The sequence below is a fragment of the Morone saxatilis genome, unplaced genomic scaffold, assembly GCF_004916995.1.
Source record: "Morone saxatilis isolate NCDOM2014 unplaced genomic scaffold, NCSU_SB_2.0 Contig6, whole genome shotgun sequence".
Classification (NCBI taxonomy): Eukaryota; Metazoa; Chordata; class Actinopteri; family Moronidae; genus Morone; species Morone saxatilis.
In genome coordinates this window covers 6,876,707-6,898,284 of record NW_023340206.1, presented here as the reverse complement: position 1 = coordinate 6,898,284, position 21,578 = coordinate 6,876,707, and the positions used below count along the sequence as shown (strand labels likewise).

At 40.5% G+C, this 21,578-nt stretch overlaps 1 protein-coding gene across 1 annotated transcript in view; it reads right to left on the bottom strand.

Annotated features, from left to right (window-relative positions):
- Positions 1-13,425, bottom strand: part of LOC118339757 (heparan-sulfate 6-O-sulfotransferase 3-B-like) — a 19,811-nt gene extending 6,386 nt beyond the window's left edge. The window contains exon 1 of the mRNA XM_035677472.1: positions 12,494-13,425. Coding sequence (XP_035533365.1) covers positions 12,494-13,035 — 542 coding nt within the window. The 5' untranslated portion in view covers positions 13,036-13,425. The remainder of the gene's footprint in view (positions 1-12,493) is intronic.
- Positions 13,426-21,578: the final 8,153 nt, after the last annotated feature.

Genomic DNA, 21,578 nt, shown 5'->3' with positions numbered 1-21,578 from the left:
TCTCTCTCTCTCTCTCTCTAAATCACCATCAAAAAGCTATAGAGGAAACTCACAGCAAAAGATCGATATCTGCCTTGTTAATTCACTCACTACCATCAAGGACACAGTCATCTCACGATAAAAGCCTTGATGGAAACTATTTATGCCCCTGAAGAGGCAGCCCATACAAAAGGTATCTAAATGGACAACAATCTTTATTTATTTCATATTTTTTTTAAGATTGAAATTACATTGCGTTGCTTTTAGTTGAGGCATTTTGTGAAGAATGATTTCACTGCTCCGGCTCAACCTCACTGTTCCAATGAGCGCCGTCAATGAAGTATCACTTTTAAAGCCATTTCTATCAACTTGGGAGAAAAAGCAAATCTGAAAACAAGACTGCACATCGATTTCACACTGAAGTCAGGGTGTTGATAACGCGCACAGTTGGAGCAAATCCATTTTAAAGGTGTTTCTGTGCCCACAAGGGATCCCTTAACCGTCACCTCCAAGAGAGAATTACTATCAGGAAAAAAAACCCTCTCAGTTTCTAGTCACATGCTGTCTTTTCAACATTTCAATTTGATCTCCCTAAAATCACTTTTAAATGCCCCCACAGCTGTGATAACGACAGGTTTGCTAAAAGTTTTGGGGTGTGAGACACATTTCACACATGAAGAAAATCAAGCTCATCTTTTAGACGAACAGCAGCTGAATACTGAAAATATCTAACAGTGAATCTCATTTTAAATCTTTTTTTATATATTTTTGTTTAATCAAAATTGGGGAAAAAAAGGTGTATATCTGAAATAATATCACTTGTTTCTAATGCAAATCCTACCAATGTTCCCCTTTGTTGTTCTTTAATTTAATTCTCATTAAACCATATTCCTGTGAGTTTACTGTTTGTTTGAAATAGCCAATGCTGTCTTATTAGTAATCATCCCATGTTCCAGATGCTAATATTATCTGTTTCTGTGAATTTAAAGATATTTGTACCTCTTTCTGATCAAAGCTAAAATATACAGAACTGTTTTAACTTTGGTAAATGCATGTAATTAAAGCTGTTCTATACAATATTATATAAACAATGGATCAAATAACTGTGTGTAAAGAGAACAGGTTCATTTAAGAATTATCACCCAACTCTGCAGTTTCCCTCAGCTTTACAACCCGTTTTAGCATCTTTCAACAGATTGTTTTGGTTTTTAGACTGCACATCCAATGCTTTAGTTCACTCTCAAAAACATTGAGGAGTAAAAAAGCTCTAAAAACCCACTATACCCTACTCAGCACCAAATAACAGGCAAAGTTAGCTAGGTGGTGAACTTAGTGGAGCAATTTAGCAGCTTACTCACAATAGTGGTTAGTGTTTATGGGACATTGGTTTTGTGGTGCACTTTATTTAGCCCTTAAAAACCAGTTCAAATTACAGAAATGAGTTTTTTATTCTCACCTATATAACCCTATTTAAAAAAGAGGTAGACAGTGTTTATTACACCTACAATTATCAACCACAACAACATATTTGATAGTGAATAGGCTGTATGTATGTAGATGTGACAATCTACAGCATTTCCATAACAGACTTGACACTAAGTTGTGTGAACAGCTCCTGACTGACACTAGAGCTGAAATTAAAAGGGTTTTTTCTGTTCCACCGCGGGGCTAAAACACAAACATTTCCCAGGACAACACAGATTATTTCCAGGTGTTTGTCTCTCAATTTCTAGGTTAACAGATTTTCCAGGACGCATGGGAACCCTGAAGTTCCATATCAACTTTATAAGGACATAATGTTATTTACAGTTAATGTAGGGTGTTTTTTGTTATGTAACTATGTGTAATCAAATTTCTTATTTTTTTCCAGGCCAAAATCTGATCACACCTACGCAGACCTGAGGAAGCTGATTAAGTGAGTTTTTCTTTTCTATTCACTAAACTTTAATTTAATTCTTATTTAGTAATGAATATTACATGGAATAAAAAATACTTACTTAGAGGCTCTAACACAAAGGGAAAAAAGGCAGAACTTAACACTAAAGTAAGTCCAAAAATAAAACCAAATCTCTTCTGAAAATGGTTCACAGTGAAAGGGAAGTGTTGAATGAGCCTCTCAGCAGGGAGAACATTCAGCCCATAGACCAAGAAGGACCTTGTGGATAACACTACATTTGGAAAAGCAGATAAAATATTAGTCTGGTTCGAATTTCAGTTAAGCCAACTTGACTGTGGGACGGGGGAGCAGGAGTGACAAATGGGAAGAGCTATAAAGCACAGCAGAGGGGCACGAATTCCAAAAAAAAATGAAATGAGACTGGCAATTAGACGAATGAAAGAGGAATGTCAGAGGGTTGGCAACAGCAGGTCCGCACGTTAGCGGGGGATGTTGTCAAGATGACCGAGTGAAGCTGCTCAGAAGCACAGAGAACGAGCAAGTCTCATCACATCAGTCTCCAGACCAAGAGGTCCATTTTCACTCATCTGATTCTCTCTCGTACTAATTTAATCTTTGTCTGCCAATTACGGGCAAAATGATCCCCGTGCCCATCTGCGCGCAGCGGGATCGCTATCCAATGAGCAAGCACTCACACACAAACTACAACACTCTCCTTCAGTCCTAAATGATCTGCCAATGGCGCACTTTCCATTCCATAATATAACCAGGTTGTGGAGAATATTGGCTTGTAACATTACTTGATGATAAATCATGGCACAGATTGAGAGAGTGAGTGTGAGGAGAGAACTGATGAGCAAGGAGACTGGTGCTGCACTGTGATCTTCATTGGTCGCAGATATGAGATGCTATTTTGGGCGATAAAGGAAAAGCCCCAGGGATGCTGGTGTGGAGACGAGGGAACCGTGAGCGCTTCCAGAAAGACGATGTGTCCAGGCGAGCGAGGGTGTGAAGATGTGGTTTTGCCGGAAACTAGTTGATGACTATGTGAGGAGCTGCAGCCAACATACACTTAAACAAATTAAATTATGCAGGGTTCAATACAAAATTATCTTTGCATAAAATAATCTGCAGGGGACACAATCATCCATCTGTTTTTATTAAAATGTGGCTGCATTTCAGGTAGCTTCATTTTTCCAGAGTTCATTTGGCTTTTTAAACACACCCACGACAGGCATAATATCGAGGACATCCACACACACACACAACCTGCCGTGTGCAGCTTTAGTAGCTTTAGCGTCTTAGCCTTAACCTTTGCTTGACATCTTAATCTTTGCAGCTTTGTGAGGTGTCAGCCAGTCTTCTAGGTCCATGTAGATATGGAAAGGATAAATGGGAGACTGTACTCTGCAAAGGTCACACCTACCCACACAAACAACTGAGGAATTTTTGAAAGGCAATACACTTCTAAGCAATATGTGAAGGCTACTCCCAACAACACTGTGTTCTATGTTTCCTTGCAGCATTTTGAGTTTTTGAATGTCGTGAGTAATTCACAGCTCGTACGCTTTTACTCTGGAAATTACAAAAAGAATTTAAGGTACAGTATAGATCACACACTAATATGAAAGATCCCATTCAGCTGAACAGTTTAATTCCATGATGGCTTATCAGTCATTCGAGGCAGTTTGATGGATAGTACATAATGATCTATCTAACAGAGACTTCCTCCCTGTGATGTTTTTTTCTCTTTTTTCCTCGACAAACACTGTTTGGTAAAAAGCAATCTTCAATCCAGTCGACAGGTTTCTGAATAAATCTGGACTTCTGGATTAATCCTCCCACCCACCCTTACTCTGTTTCCTCCTCCCCAGTATAATAAAACCTGTCTTCGACTGCCCCTAATCCCCCTAAGGAGTGTAGAGATTATCAAGATCCTCTGACTATCTCGCATTTTTTACAAGAATACAAGACGCTGCTCCCTGTCATGAAGGCAGTGCACTGAGGGGTTTGATTTAACAGAAAAAACACTCCTTGTGTATGAGTAAGTTTTAAATCTGGTTAAAAATCAGGCTGTAATTATGGGATTAAAACTAGGATACCCCGAGCATTGCTCATTTTGACTATTGCCTGCTTTAAATATATTCTCACTTCATGTTAGAGCTTTATGTGGCTCCACTTTACACACGACACAAACACTACAATGGAACAAAAAATCCCACCACCAAAGTCTTTCTTTCATTATAAAGGGCAGTTTTTCTCATTTTTATCAGTTTTTAAGAGACTCCATTACTTTTAACACAGACAAATTAGAGATACTAAATCAGAATTATGAGTTTCTCTGAGTCATTATGACTTGCACAATGAGTGAAACAATTGAAGATATTTTGAAAACCACTGTCAAAATGACACAATAGAATCACCACCTTACCGTTGTATGCCTCCACCAACCAACTTCACAGACCCAGACGCTCTGTCCACTAATTATTATACTGTCAATACGTTTGACCACCAAATTCTAATTAGCTAATCCTCCAAGTGGACGTTTGTGCCATATTGGAAGAAATTCCCTCTTGGGGTTCCTGAGATATCATGTTCAAGCCAACATACCAAAAACAAGTCTGGGTTGATAACATTGACAGTATATATAAGGTTGATAATAACTGGACGTATCAAAGTTTAAATCCCATAATTTGGACTTGATTTCTGGAAAAACTGATAGTAAGACTCTTCACACAATGTTCAATTAGCTACTGTCTAAAACTTGCAATAGTGATACTGGGTATTTTAACTAAAATTTGTTAATTGGCCAGTATTTAATTTCATTTAATGATTATTTTATAGGGACAGATACAGTCACATAGGAACCAGGCAGGTTATTGTATGTGACTGGCAGGAACCAGAATAAAATCCGACTGGCAGAACTATGTATAGGAAATCATTATCAGTTCATTAGCATATTCACACTAATACAATAAACTTCATATCCATCTCCATCAGCTGTAACTTGTTTATAATTTAAGTTTAAAAATGCTGATTCTAAATATGGGTGTTTCAATGATTTGATGTGTTGATGAGAGGATGTGTTTAATTACTTTTTGTGGTGAGAAAGCAGTTCATAACTGTAGAAAGTATAATGATGAAAGGGATGTCAGTCCGAAAGCAAACAACCATGATAGTAAAACTATAATAGCAAGGCTCAAAATGGGGGAAAAAAGACTAAGGAATGGCTCAAAATTTGGGAAATTGAGAGCGGTATCAATCTTCTCGTCTAACTCAGCAAAAAAGTGATTAAGCACATAACCCAATATTTCAACCAATAAATTTAAGGGATATATATTATATCTAATATTTAGATTCTAACCGACTAATATACATATAAAGATTAAACTAATAAATCTAAAGATAGAGGCTCATTTTAAAGGGTCACTTTGGTATCAACATCAATATTTCATAAACTCTAATTTCCCCTCTTGCTTGCCTCAGTCCACAGAGGTCAGGTCTGTCTCTGTTGGGCCTAATTGTTAATATTATCATTCTGCTGCAAGGTATGTGATCAAGGGCACGTTTCCCATGATACTGGCGCAGCAGCCTGTGATATAAGCTACCATATGCCAAGTCATGTAAACAGCCTTTAATTGAGCTAGATGTCAAGGACAGGCGGGTGAGGGTTTGTTGTGTCAAGTGTGTGAAGATGCAACACATAGCTCCAAATGAGCACACATTACGTCTAAACCTCGTTAGCAAAGACGTAACATCATTGCCTTGGCCGAAAACTTAAAGCTACCCGGAGAGATGTTTGTGATTTATCAGCCTACATCACAACATCAGGCTGCAGCATAGGATCTCCCAAAAGACCTGTACATTCACCCTTAGCCAAAAATAAATCTGGTGTCAGGTACAGTATGTATACTTTTCCACCCACAAGAAGTGACGAATCAGAACTTCAGTCAAATGCAAACTGTCTCTTAAACAGCAGTGAAAATGTACAGAATCCAACACCAGTTTTAGGACTTCTGCCTCTTTTGTTTTAATTAAATGTACAACTAGGAGTTTTTAACTGCTTATAAAAGAGTCTCAATGGCCAATATTTCAGGGCTGTAGCCAGCAGATATGTAGGCCAAGGCTTCCTCTTAAATGCACCAGACATTGTTTACAGTCTAATTAGCAAACCAGAATAGTGTTTCGTCATGGAAACGAGGTGAGGTGTACACAGGGGGCGCCAGATTTAACACAAAAAGAAAGTTCCTTGTAGCTACTTTAAAATGAGATTATGTAACTTTTTGCCAAACATTTAGCTAACAGTAGTGTAACAGTAGCATACATTGACCACAGTTGTAAAGTTAGCGAGGTGTCTTTGTTATACAGCAATATTTGCTGAAACTTTGCTAATGTTGGCTGACATTTAACCACCATACCGGTCATACCAAACCAAGCAGAGCAATAGCAGCAAAAACCCTGAGTGTTGTGAGCTGAGCAAAAGTATGTTCTACTGCTAAGGAATTCAGCTTTTGATCGTTAAGAGCAAGAATGTGTTTTTTCTTCCTTCAAAAGTTAGTCTCACTTTAAGTGATCACATATCCGCTGGGAGCAGTTTGAATGATTTCTGGCTACTGAAGGTCACATTTGTTTGACAATCCGTGTTCTTGTCACATTGGGTTTTTACAACAATGCGTGGTCGTCAGCAGCTTGAAATAACTTGATGTGTAAGCTTAGAGAGTGACATTACAGTCAAAAGCAACGTTGACAGTAAAAGGGCAGCTTTATGCCTAAAGCATTTAAGAAATACTGTGCTTCAAATTGAACACATTTTCTCAATAATATACATCCCTCCCCGAAATCTCTGCATATGTCTCTCCATGGCTGAGGATTTAAAATGACTCACTGCAACTGCAAGGGGAGATTAATGTCAAAAACTTGTAACCAGATGTTTTTCCTCCATATAGTCGATTAAGTATTTCACTGAAACATGGTTTAGCAAGAGGAAACAGAAAATCATATATCTTGAAAACACCATTTTGATAAAATCGTCACTTTCACAATAATTTCACCCGTTTGACAACTAAACCGTGTGAACTTCCTGCATATTTCTGCATATTTTAATTCCTTTAGTGTCATCACCATCATAATAAGGTGCCATCGCCAAATTAATAGCTAAAGCCACCTTAACTGTGTCCAGAATGAACTGGGCTAATTAGACTCAGGCTGAGCTGCGTTTTGGCCAGCCTGCATTCTTTGCTCTAATCTGAAATAATGAGGTCAGTAATAAGGTTACACTCTCTGACTGCTCAGTGTGACGCCAGCTGCCGAGGACGAACAGGGCAGTCCGGCAATTGAAGCAGGTTTGACGTCTGGCCTTACAGCAATTTCATAGCCCGCTGCGATGAGAATGCTGTAGCCCCATGCTGCGAGCAAAGCCCTGCAGGAGCCTCTGACCAGTGGCGTGCCTATCAAAAACTACTTGAACCGGGCGTGTATCACTCACCTATGTTTGCGTATTAGGAAGGAAATTGACAGACATAAGGAGGGCACGTACATAGACGCAGGTTACTGCTTATGTGAAGCCAGGAGTGAATGGATAAAGGAAGCAAGAAACAGGAGGTGAATTAGACAGTCTCCTTTTAGAAATGTGCTGTGTTGTGATCAAACTCATTAGAACCATTTAGCCGGAGTGTCCTCTAAACAAGCGCTAAATTTACCTAATTGCTCTGATTTGACAAAGATGTGTTTAAGCCGTGCCACTAATTCCCATAAAACGTTGCTAGCTGAGCTCGAACCAAACTGGAACTGGTTGCTATGCTAACTCGTCTGGTAACCAAGGAGTTGATTAGTGATCATTTTCTCTTTTAGATTTTTCTGCAGGTATCTCGTTTCATGTGTCAACAACCCACAATCACTGCAAAGATACTGTATGCTAAAAATATCACAAAGAACATGAAACATTGGCACCCATTATCCTGCAGGTATGGCCAGGTTATAGCAATCTCTAGTTTATGTATTTAGTGTTTACACCGGTGTGCTGTGTAGGAGAGAGGTGACTTCAAGGTGATTTTATAAAGTGCTCATAAGCAGAGAGATGCTTCTTTTATTCAAAAGGACAACATACACTAAATGTGCAAAATATGACTTTTCATGAGGCACAGTAATAAAGGGATTTCAGGTATCTCTTAGCGACACAACTGAGCTGTGAATTATTCTGTACATTCACCATACATTGAAGAATTTTTAGTCACACTTAACCTGTTTTCACAAACCCCCCGAGACCCGAATATATTTCATCAGGGGACAGAAAGTAGGGAAATGAGGCAGCAGCTAGTTACAGTAAAGTGGGGGTTCAGTGGCTGTTAAAGCTTTCTCACACAGTAAGTACTGGTTGTGAAGAAAAATGGCAAATTATTCTAACCTTACATTATTCTGATGTTACTACTGATGCATCAATGTGTTTATTGTATAGCTGGTTAAGGTGGAGCTACTTTATATACAGTTATGTACGTATTCTTCTGCTACACAAAAACAAAAATATACCAATTTTTTTGACTTTGGTTTTAAAGAAAATATTAGATGAACAAGGACTTTTTCGTCTTTGCTCAAAGGCTCACAACTCACAGCATTTTGTAAAAAACCTGGTTACCTTTCTTTCCAAACAACAACAGACTTGTACAAGTCTTCATTGGAGGAGATGTGCAGCCTTTGAGCAAAGACGAAAAGCCATTGTTCATCAGATTAGTTTCTGGTTTGCAGAAGGCAGGTATAGACTAGGTTGAGGCCATTGGAAAAAAAAAAAAAAATTGGAGTCCATCTATGGTGGGTTTTTGGGCAATTTTTGTGTTATTTTGTGAATTTAATGGTCTGCCTGCAAAGAAGGAGAGCCACTGCTCAGTGACACAGTACACACACTGATCCTGAAGAACAAGTGAGAGGAAAAACAGCTGTAGAGCCAGAATATTTTCACATCTCACTGTGTTGAATAAAGGGTTTATTTTGACTAGTTTGACGACGGGGAATACAGTAACAAGGTAATTCACAGAGGCTCCAACCAGGACTCTTACTCCTGGGAAGATGAGGTAGGGACAGGACAGGAGAGGCGTAAAATGGTTGAGGGTGAGAGGGAGGTCGGGCGTCAGAGAGGCCGCTTCAGTGCGTAGAACTGGACAACAGTGGTTATAATAACGCAGAGCAGGGTCTGAGGGCTCAGATAAGACTCTCTGCAAACTACATCACACCCTGCTGGATGTAGCCTGAAGATAAGTGTGGGTGTCGTCTGATCCCTGACTGTTTGCATTCACGTTGCTGTATGTGACTTGTATAAGACAGGAGTCATCCTCCAGCATCAACATGCTGTGACTGAGTTGGATTGTTTTTCTGCAATCAGACTCAGACAAAATGTTTTGAGTGCTTGAAATTGGTTCAGCCTTTTGAAATACTCTCACTGGTTAAGCCTGAACTCCAGATCCCAAGTACAGTAAAAAAAAAAAAAAAAGCAACGAGGATTATGTATATATTGGGAAAACAACTATAATACTCTTTAACCTCTCTTAAGAAGAGAGGGATCAGGGCTGAAACACAAACAAAGCAGAGTGATCTTACAGAACTGGACAGAGTAGCATTAAATATTGAATTAAGCTGAGCAGTAACATGCCTTAGCACCAAATCCAAATCGTGGCAACACATCATCGAGTGCAGAATAAGCTCTGTGTAGTTCTTTACTCGGCACTTTTAATATAAAATGACAGGAGCCCTTCACTTAATTGTTCGTCTATTTCCTGTAATGGTTCCCTGTATATATATTTTTTGTGTGTGTGGACAGAAAATCAACCAGGCATTATCCCGGGGAAATGAGAACTTCATGTGACAGATTTGTGGCTGTTGAATGAGTTATGACTCACTCCTCGCCCAACAAATTCACAGATATAGAGTGAGTTATGACTCATGGTGGCTTACACTTGATACCTTTTTCGTCTTAATTATACATTTCTATACCGTGCACTTGGTCATATGGGACAACTGCGCACACCGGGCTTCACTTGTCAAAGCCGTAACAAGCAAGGAATTAGTTTCATGTCATAATCGGGGCCATTAAACACAGCAGATACAAATATGTCCTGGAGCGTTGAATCCCTAAAGGCTGCTCAGGAGCTGCAGTGACCTCTGACCCTCCCCCTGTGGAAGGGGGGGGGGGGCAGATTATTGAACTGCAGGGATCAATAAAGTATCACGTTATCTGTGAGTACTTTTCAACATCGCTCGCTGCAGCATCGTACCATATCGGATATCGTCTGGTGCTGCCACGACCAACCGCAGAGGAATCTGTCTGTCAGTCAACGCCCACAAGAGTTCACTGACTCATTAGCTCTGTGAGTGGAAATCAAACCTCCTCTTGTCAGAAATAATGAAACACTTAATAGCAGGAATTTTGCTTCACAGGCTCATGTTTGGTCCCATCTCATGTCTGCAATCAGCCTCGTGCACAGCCAAGTGCCAACGTTAACGAGCGCTCATTTTTCACTGACTATTATGTTGAGTTGACAAGTCGTGACTGGAGTGTTGTTGATTCACTCGCAGTGCTGATACGGCTCAGAGGCGCCTCTTAAAAACAATTTTATTTAACAAAAAGCGTTAAATTAAGTCTGATGGCTGCCACAGAGGATAGTTAATGGATTGGGAGGATCCTTGAAAGGAGCTCCCCCCGTCCTCGCCGACCCCCTTTAACACTCTGGGTAACATATGGAGATTTGCTCTCTGAACCGACCGCAAGGTAAATTGGCTTCAACACGCAGGCGGCACACCTCGGAGGACCATGCCCTTCTTAAGTGATTTACTCCCTTAAGCTTAGCTCCATCGGTTCTGTAATTACAGGAAATTGAAACAGACCTTCAGACGAGGAGGCCAGGTCTGTTTGCTGGCTGGCTGCTGGTGCTGACATACTGCAGCTTTAACAGCTCTGTGCTGTATGCATTACATGCCCTTAGGCACACGTGTTTGGCATCAGCAGCCCTGGAGGAAACTGAACGCCAGGGAGAAATCAGTGCCACGACCTGCACTGTTAAAAACCCAGTTACCTTTGACCTAGTGCCTCTGGGAACGCGTGAAGGAAGATTCACAGCTCGCTCTAATCTCGTGATGTCACCTAAACCGATGTCAAAGTTCTCGTTTTTGGTACCAGGAAGTGCAATTCTTCCAGATCTGACAGGGGGCAGCATTTACGCCCAGAAGTTAAATGTCACAAGAAGAAGAAGTAGAAGAAGAAGAGGACCAACCAGCACGGAAAAGCAACATAACACATTTCACATATAAACTGAGAACAACGTCCTGAGGATCAGATCCGGAGACACTGTTCGTGTCAGACGTGTTCTCACATGTCGGAAAGTGTTTTGCGCCTGAGCAGCGTGCAGGAGGAGGAATCCTCTGTAATGACGAAGGTTTTTGCCTTCATCAATAAAAATCACGTCTCAATATGACCACGAAACTGTAACTGTGGCCGTGTGATTCCAGTCTGAGACGCTGGGTGGCGCTCTGGGGTTTTATAACTGAGCGGGACACGCAGACTGTGGGAGTCAACTAAAGGATGAAAACAACAATATGTTCTTTTTATTTATTACTTTAAGGCTACGTTGTTGTTGTTGTTGTTGTTGTTGTTTTCTAATGGTTTTTTTTACGATTGGTATCAAATTGGGTATCAATGATCGTGGAATTTCACTGTTATTGGTATCGTAACGTTCTCTACTAACAAAACTCCTCGTAGGCTCAAAAAACATCAATTAAAAAGCTTCTACTAATAATTATTGTCGTAATCAATAAATTAATTCAAACTGTGACGAAGGCCCACTGTGTTGTCTTCAAATCACAAACAATCAAAACAATAATCAATTTATAATGTCAACATTTCTGCTCAATAAGTTATTGATCATTATTAAAATGTATTCTCTATCAATTGACTAATCAATTAATCATTTGAACTCCACTCATTGTGTGTTAGTGCACTCTCATGACTTATTGAACAGTATCAATACTATTGATTGATTACAGCTCAGATTACTGCAACTGCCTTAATGAATGAATGAATGAATTCATATTAAGAAACTGAGCAAACCAGTGAATAAAGTGAGTGAATTAATGAGTAAAGGGGAGAGAGAATGAATGAATGAATGAGTGAGTGAGTGAATGTGAGTGAAGTGAGTGAGTGAGTGAAGTGAAATGAAATGGAATGAATGAATGAAATGAATTGAGTGAATGAATGAATGAGTGGATGGGTGAGAAAAGAGGTGAGTGAGGGAGTGAATGAATGGGTGAGAAAAGAGGTGAGTGAGGGAGTGAATGAATGGGTGAGAAAAGAGGTGAATGAGTGAGTGAACTAATATTGAGAAGATGAGTCTGTGAAGGAATTAATAAAATCAGCAACAATATCAGTGAGTGAGTGAATGTGTGAACTAGTTAATGAGTCGAGTGAATGAATATGGTTAACTGTGAGTAAATGAGACTCAATGAGTGAATGAAATATGAATGAGTGAATAACAGACCAAATGACATTCTACATTTCATGAACTGCTTAGATAATAAATGAGTGAATGAGTGAGTGTCCTCCCACTGACTACACCTGTCCTGCAGGTCGCTCCTCACCTTTTGTTCTTCGGGGCACTCTTCTTGTCCCTCTTGTTCATCACTACCGGCACACAGCTGGTGAGCTCGGTCCAGTCTGCGTGCAACCCGCAGCTCCAGCCCGTGGAGAACCGGGAGAAGAGCCACGACTCGGCTTTACCGGGCCGGTGACAGGTGCACTTCCTCTGGCCGGGCATGCAGTCGCACGGCTGCTCCAGCTGGATGTTCTTCACCAGGTGCCGCCCAAACGTCGTCCCGCCGGTCTTCTGAATGTGGAGGAACACCATCACATCGTCCCCGCGGATGTTGAAGTCGACGTGCCGGTCCAGGTCCCGCTCCGTGAAGTTGAATTTGGATGTGATTCTGGAGGGAAGGTCCTCGTCCGCCTCCGGCTCGGTGTAAACCAACTCAAACCCCGATGAGTACCGCTGGAAAAGCCCCTTCTCGTCACTTCTGAAGTAGCAGGTGTTGCTGTCCGCCGGGCACACGTACTGGTAGCCGATCATGAGGAACAGCACCGCCGCAACGGGGATGAAGATGAGTCTGTTGAACTTCTCCTCCATGGTGGGAAAAAAAAAACTGTAAATCACGCCGTCGGCACAAACGGTAACGTGATGTCCGAGTCCTCCTCCCCTCGTCTCATCCTGCAGTTTCACTTCAGGTGCGTTTTTGCTCTTTAAAAACAAAACAAAAGAAAAGAACCTGCAGTTTAAGTTGAAGCAGGTGAGCTCATGTCCTGCACGAGAGCAGGTCCACTTCTCAAACTTGAAGCTGTCACTCTAATTTCCTAAAACAATACAATAAACACACACACACACACACTTCAGTTGCGTCTTCACTGCTATAACAGCTCGCGCGCAATGACTCCTCTCGACACGGCAGGGTGGGACGGACATCCCCCGCGTGAGCAGCGTCGGGGCTCGGCTGTCCTGTCAAACTGCTGATGGTATCTGAGCCAGGAGCCCCGAGACAAGCCGAGACAAGCTGCACCGCATTAACACGCTCACTTCCGCCCAGGACTTTAGAAATAAGAGGGTTTTTAAACGAGCATTTAACGGCATTAAAATGGGAAAGAATAATTAGGGAGAAGTGTGATTAGATTAGCTTTATATTTGGAGTTTTCACTCAGATATAAACTATCAATTTAAATGTCTTTTTAAAGTATTTAAATTGGAATCTGCAAGGGCTGTAAATCACACATATTCTTTAATTGTGTTGACATCTCAAGCCACATTTAGTGACTACCATGTGCGTACCTTTGTTACAAGAATACCCGATTTGGTTGAAATAGTAGAGATTTATGATCGGGCCCAAAAAATCAGACCAGACCTGAGCCCAAAAGATTCTGTGTGAGCCTGAACTGAGCCCGAATCCTGGAAGCAGTTTTGAGTCCAACCTGAACATGAATTTCAGCTTTAAATAGGCTAAGTAAGTCAAGAAATAGTTTGTTGTTTATTGTTATTGAATGTTTGTTACATTAAAGTAAACTACTTTGTGCAAATAATACAGTGAAAAAATATAATCAATAGCAAATTCACTCATAAATTACAGTTGCATGCATTATTGATAAAATATTACATATATATTTTTGTTTAAATCTAATTCTGTCCGAGCCCGACCTATGGCAGCAGTTTTGGGCCTAAACCCAGCAGTTCGAGTCGGGTCCAACCGGGTTTAATCGGGTTTGGGCAGTTAATCAAAGCTCTAGAAATACCAGTGTTAAATAATTATTGACAGCACTGTTCTAGTTTGGAGATTGTTGTTTCGGACTGTCCTGCATGAAAAAAGGTCAGAACCACTAACAGTCCGTCTTTTAAGTCTGAAGAGGGAACCTCAGCTGTGAGATCACTCACTGCTGATGAAACAGGTGAATGTGGTATAAAACCAGCTGTTCTAGGTTCTCCAGTTCCACTCACCCCTTTATTTTGAAGGGCTAGAAAAACAAATTTCCGGTTCTGTTCTGGCTGTCTTGACTCTACATCTGCGCCAGTCATCTGTCCCGGCTGCCGAGCCGGTGACGCAACCGCATCTCTAATCTCACACACACACACACAGTGATTGGCCTAGAACAACTGCGGGTGGAAAATCACTAATTCCAATAATATAGGACATAACATATGTAAACAACAGTGATTGTAATTGTGTCTTTTACTTATTTTGTATCACTTTTTAATTCTTATTGATCATGTAAGCCTGTGGTGGGCTATAACACAGTGACAGACTCAATCTATATGTTTGTATTAACATTTTATTATTGATACAACATTCATAAAGAGGCTCAGATCTGTTGTCTTCAGCAGTGCACCTGTTGATCGTCTCTGTATATCTCTACAGGGAAGATATTGTCTTGATATGATAGTTTGTAAGAGTGTCGCAGGCAGGTCACCACAGTGTGTGACTTTATGTGATTTAAGTCGCCATGCAGTGGAGTTACATCCTCAGGCGAATGTGAAACCAGTAATTTCAGCACCATGGACAGATTCCAACATGTCAAGTCAATAATTGGCATCCTGCGTGAGAGAAATTCACGTGGGTGTTGGCAGCGTGCGCATGTGTATGTGTTATATGCTCGCCGTTTCGTCATCATCTCCCATAGGTTTTCCTTCACCCCTGGCCACCAACAGACTCGAACATGTGATGCGGTACAGTTGAATTTACAGCACTATAGGGACATTACAGGCATTTTAGCCCCCAGTAATGGATTTCCTTTAAGCTGCACTGATCAGAAGCTTTTGTTATTTTGCCTTAAACGCCCTCCATCAAGGGATTTAACCAGGATGCACTTTGGTATGTATTCTATTCAATCCTCTTTCTGCACTGAATGCACTTTGCCCTCTTGCTCAGACTTTTACTTAATCTGTATGGGAATTTAGTCGGTGGCTCACCTCTCTTTGTGTCTGCGAGGAGTCGCCATCCCTCATCCTGAGGGGAGGGTCGGAAAGGAATCTGTTATGGAAAGTGTCAGGACAAGAAATATCTCCTTTTCTAAAGGTCATGCAGAAGTGAACTGCTGGACATTAGGTCTTTTGCGTCGGTGATGATAACCGCCTGTGTCAGCATGCTCTTTACCTGTACGGCCTCCTCCAGATACGATATGATACAGTGCTCATTTTGCAAAAGAAACCTTTTCTACAAATGGCATGCTGATTAAAATCTGAGCAGAATCCCTGATGGGAAAGAATCTGCATTAATGTTTTGTGCAGTGAAGCGAGACTTGTGTTGTTCTGGCTGTGCAGCTGGGATATTTACGAGGTCCCCGACGCTCACTACACAAGCCTTATGAGAAATAACCCCCGGGAAGTGCTGATTCAGCATGCTGCTGCAATGTACAGGGCTCCCTATAATGGAACTGAAGCTTCCTGGAAGTTATGATTGGATTGGTTTGGGATTTCTGTTTATCTGTTTTTGTCTTTTTTCATTTTCAGCCAAGGGCCGGTCCGAAGCACCTGCAAATGTGTATGTATTTTTGTATTTACTGGAATTAGTATTGATTTTAAAATGATGTTGAGCAGCACTGAGAAAGTTCACATTGGGACTGTTGCAGTGGGACCTCTTCTGAGCCGAGAGTTTCGGGGCATCTCTTGCAAATGAGCAGCCTGAGACTCTATTAAGGGAAGCAAATGGATTGTAAAACTGCTGCACAAGAAAAATTGAGAAAATTTTAAGGGGGGTTGAAAAAAAGAACTGTGGGGGTATCGTAGCTGCTGTTGCTGATTCATTTTGTAGAGTATGAAAAATTATCCAGAACTTAATAGCATCAAGAAATATCTGCTCCTAGTTCTCCAGGTTATAGGAGAGGATATATGTGAGGAGAAGACACATACAAAGTGTGGAAGATAATAGAAATAAATCATTTTAATACGAAAAGTAATGCGATAAATACAAAACAGACAAAACCTGCAGCCTAATTTGCTCCCATTATGTGGATCAGATCTACAGGTGGAGGCCGTGCGCAGGTAGAAATGAAGCCTCGAGCATGCAGATGCTGTAATCTGTCACCATGGAAAATGTACAGGCAGGCGGCGGTGCTGTCATGGCGACAGCTGCTCCTTCGTCCTCCAGCTCCTCTGTGTAACCCTCTCCTGTTACTGCCATGCCTCACCTGCCCACTAACTGCTGTCACTGATCACCTGATCATCATCTGACTGCTCATCAGCTCATTAGTCCCTGTGTATGTAACGGGCAGATTACCTTCTGTTGTTTGTCAAGTGTTGCCGCAGTTTCCTGTCTAATTTCCTGTACGTGTTCTGACTTCCAGTCTCTGATGGTTTGCCGCCTGCCTCTGGATGTGTTTGTTGTGCTGACTGGCAACCTGGAGTCTGCTTATTGGTCCCAGTTCTTTCGTTAGCTGTTAGAGGTGCTGGAAGTACTGGGATGGAAAGTCAGCATGCCATATAACCGTGCCATGTTGGCAGTAACAGACAGATGCAGCAAACTGTGGAGATACTTACAAAGGTTTTGGATGTATTTTGGCCATTCATTACACTTGATTCACTCTGTATCCAATTTGGTCCAGTAGTTTTTAACAGATTAAATGAAGAATTGGCCATATATTAAAGAAATGTAAGTAATTACTTTTGAGTTCTCTGTTTAAAAGAGTTTAAAAGCAGCTTTTGTGCTGGCAGATATTTTAGAAAGTCCTTTTCTGAGAATCTGGATGCCCTTGTTGACCTTAATCTTCTAATTTAACACATTTAAATAGAAACATTTTGGCAGTCAGTGCTTATTTGGTCTGCATTGTTGTTAGAAATGAGGTGTTTTATTACCAGTTACGGGCTCTGGACTGGGATAAAGTCAGGACCCTTTTATTAGAGTGCCATGTATGATAGCGTTAACAGCCAGAGGCAGCAAACAAATGATATGTTTCTCAGCCAATAATCACACTTAAAGTGGAGATGAATCCAAATGCAGAGTTAGAGAATAGGCCGCATCTTAACTGGACTGAGAGTCTTCAGCCATGCTAGCATGCTAACAGGCAGTGCTAAACATGCTGGTGTTTAACTGCTGTGTTTACCACGATCGCTGCCTTAGTTTAGCATGTTGCCGTGCTAATATTAGCAAATTATCTCTAATGCTGCATTCACACAATGTAGCCAAAATAGATAATAAACAATAAAGGAAAGTGTCCATTTATTTTGTCTTGGTAGTGTCGGTTTCCACCACAGCTAGCCTTTACACTACCGTATTTAAACAACCTAACAATTCTTATGAAAAACGATTGATCGCCTTTTTGTTCTATGAAAGCTGAAGTATGATTTTGAAGTTTTTTAATGAACTTTACTGGAAAAAGGAATATTTGAGGAGAACTGCTGTTTGTTGTTGTAAACAATAGTAGATTTGGTTCGAGCTATAGAATATTCAATCATCCATCTGTGCTCACTGTATCTCAGCCTTTCTTATTTAGATGTAACTGCCAGTCGTGGTTTTGCAGGCATTTTTCCCGATAATCTCTGACTAGGAATTGAAACTAGGAGGCTGACAAGAATGTTTTTTTCAGATTCAGCTGCTTGTAATTATTGTCTGAAAAGTTTTGCGGTTATTAGGACAGATTCTGTAACTTTTTCTTTTAAGTTTTCTCTGCTGCTTTCTTTATTGTCTTTATTGACCTTTATCTGATAGTTAAGCACATTAAAAAGTAACAGCAGCTACTCATTTAGCTCTGCACTGTTGGTAGAAAATGTTCTTTCTTTATCTGCAGGATTTAATGTTTTGATTGTAAATCATATTATGAGATACCATAGAGCATGTTTGGTTGCAGTAAATTGATAACTGCGACCATTTGCCTCGGCTACATGTGGTGTGAGTGACTGAAGATGTGTGAACTCTCCACCACAGGGATCTACCAGCAGGCCCACAGACCTGCAGCGCAGCGAAGGCACCATGCCAACCTGTGCCAGGCTCCCACCACAGCCTCATCCAAAACGCTTAATCAAAAGGGACACTCTCCCCACTTGGTCCCGCATGAAAAGGAAGCTGTTGGCCCACGCTGTGCACCTTGGCAGCTCGACAGAGAACAACCCAGATTGGTCTAATATCCACTACGCTGCGAGGACATTGGAGAGGAGGCCTGTGATACAATCTGCATTTTCTAGCAGGTAATTGAAGCTTTGGAGACACAGTTGATGGTGATGTCTCCTGCGTGGTCTAATCAGCCTTCCTGCCTTTACCATCAGCACTGATGGATGTTTATCATCTCCATGAGAACAGGGCCTGCATGTCACTTTCTGCAGAAGTTGATTCGAGCCGCTGAATGAATGTCAGAGGGAAAATTACTGTAATTTCACTCTTCAAGCTTTATTGTGGCATGCACTCCAATATAAAGGTCACCTTCTCCTGGCTTTGCTGATTCATTTCGACATAGCCTTGCAATTTCATTGCCGAACTACATGTATGTTTTCTTTCCTTTTACATTCGAGGTGGCTCTTTTTATTTACAAGGTCTCCTGGTTTCATACTATAACATAGTAGAATTTAATAGTCCGAGAATATGTTGGAGTAATTGGTTATAAATCCTCACCTTGTGCCAAATTGCAGAGTTTTTGTTGCTGCACAAAAACCAATGTTACACTTTTCCTTCAAATTGTAGTGCAATGACCTCAGGTGACAATGACCAGTGCACCAGTGCTATCAGACCTGCACTGATTAAAGAAGCTACATGTTATGTAGTTTTGATAACAAATATTGTCTCTAGTTGCAGTCAGGGGCGTAGTGATAGTAAAGTGGTACTAAGTATCCACAAAATATATTTTTATCTGCAATTTTTAAACTTCGTTGTTAGCATTTGTGTTTCGTCCACGCTAATGCTTGATGTGGCTATCTAACTATTTCATAAAAGTGAGCTTGCTGATAAAGGAAGCTTCAGTTTGAGAAACAGTTACAGGCTAGCTGAGCTCATAAAGTGGCCAAAAAAAGTAATTTGCAGTAGTTTGTACAATATTTCTAAAGTAATAACATTGAAATATCAGTTTACTATGTGGTTTACAAACATTACTGATGCAAATAAACCTTCAGCAGCATCAGAAAAGGTATAATAACTGAGTAATTATGTATCATTACTTGATGTATAATACCAGTCAATCAGTTAGAGTTTTCACTTTTAATACTGGGTTGTCTTTTCGTATATATTTAGAGTCTGTCTTTAGATTTCTAAAGTTTTATAATGCTGCCTCTGTGTTGGAACATACTGAGCTAGTGCCTGGTCCAGTGTGGTTTGGGGTCTGACAAGTTTGACATGTCTGAATACGTTTTGATCTAAACCTGTTTGATGTGGTCTGGATGGGGTACAGAGATGATATGGTGCTTTTTTTCGGATTTTACAGAAGAAAACAGAAGAAAGTTTTTACAAATCTGAAACTGTGTTAATCAAGTCCAGACATGAAGTGTCAATAGAGTGTGAGTTTTAACGGACCAGTGTGTAGGATTTAGTGGCATCTATAGATGTGGTTGCAGATTTTAACCCGCTCACCCCAAGCATGTGGGAGAAACTGTGGTCACTGCAAACTCTGCGAAAAACATTAAAGGCCCTATCCAGAACCAGTGTTTGGTTTGTCTGTCGTGGGCCTGCTCCCTCTGTCCATAAAAACAGCTCATTCTCTATCCCCCTCGCTCCGGCCTGCAACACAATGTCAAAAATATATATAAATACAATAATCATCATAACTAAGGCAAGTGACAAATCAGCGATCAAGATAGAGTTCAGTCGCTATGGTTACTGTGCACATTACCTGTCTGGCTGGCACGAGGCACTTGGCATTGTTGCACATTGTAGTAAGCTAGATCGATACTGAAATATAAAATCAAAAAATTAGGTCTCCTATCAATTACTGTGTCACAAAATGGCTGCAATTAATGAAACACTGAAACACTGATGCTGTGTGGCAGACTAACTAACTGCTGTTATACTCACCATCAGTGAGTATAACTGTAACAACCTTAGGGGCATGCGTAACTCTTCAGTTGTTACTTATACTTTATATGATTGCAGTCCGACACTACTTCAGCTATGATTCTACAGTAGTTCATATCGTTAATGGTTACCTACACAGCAGCGGTTGCTTCATAATGCATGTCACGAATAAAAGCACTGATTTTATTTATTATTTTATTGGAAACAAGGCCAAATGAGCTCCAGTAATGTCTGTGAGTTATAACCAACCAATCTAATGTGTGTTGAGGCAGGTTGTAGCAGCCTAGTGACATTTGCACACGATTTAATGAAGGTAAACACAGTGGACGCTTGTGTGTAATAGCACTGCATTCTGGTGCAGCACCAATCAGAGGCTGCAGATTTATTAACAGCGACCTGCAGGATTTAATGAACTGATGAGCTTTTCATACAGTATAAAGCATCTGTGGACAACAGATAGGCCTACAATAGGAAACACTCGTGTTCATTGATAGATAATTGCAAACTGATTTACTGATGTTCCTGCTCTAACCTCATTAAACCTTGGAGAGGTTTAATTGAGTTAAACCAAACCGGTTTAGTGGAATAGAATAGCTTTTGTAGTAGAATTACTCTTTAAACTCAAGGTAAAGTGTAAAGTGAATTACTGGCGCTGACACATTTTAAAGCAACATACACAAAATTTCAAAGCATCTTCATGCTATACTTTCTTAACGGGAGAGAGATTCATTCAACGAGATCCATTGTTCACATTCGCTAAATAAACTGGCTGATTCAGGAGGACCCTTTAATGCTGACAGTCCCAAGGACGGAGTAAATGTATTACGTTAGGTTTAAAGGAACAAATGAGCAAACGAGTAATTAGACTTAATAAAGGAATAACAAGACGTCAAGGGCAAAAATTGCCAGTAAATATCTTTTAATTAACATTCCTTCTTCATTCAAGAGAGAATATTTCAAAGTTTCTCATGCCGACTGATGTAAAGCGTTCAAAGTGAAACCCTGAAGTAAAATCTGTTTATTGATGTGTGTGAACTGGCGTTGTGATCAAGGCAAGAAAACTTATCATATGGAATATCTGACAGTAACCAAAGCTTTTATAGTTTTTATCTTCCTGCCTTTGTTAACATGTACACTACCTCTCCAACAACTCACATATAAGCAGTCATGTAATACTGGATCAAAAAGTTTAATTAGGTCA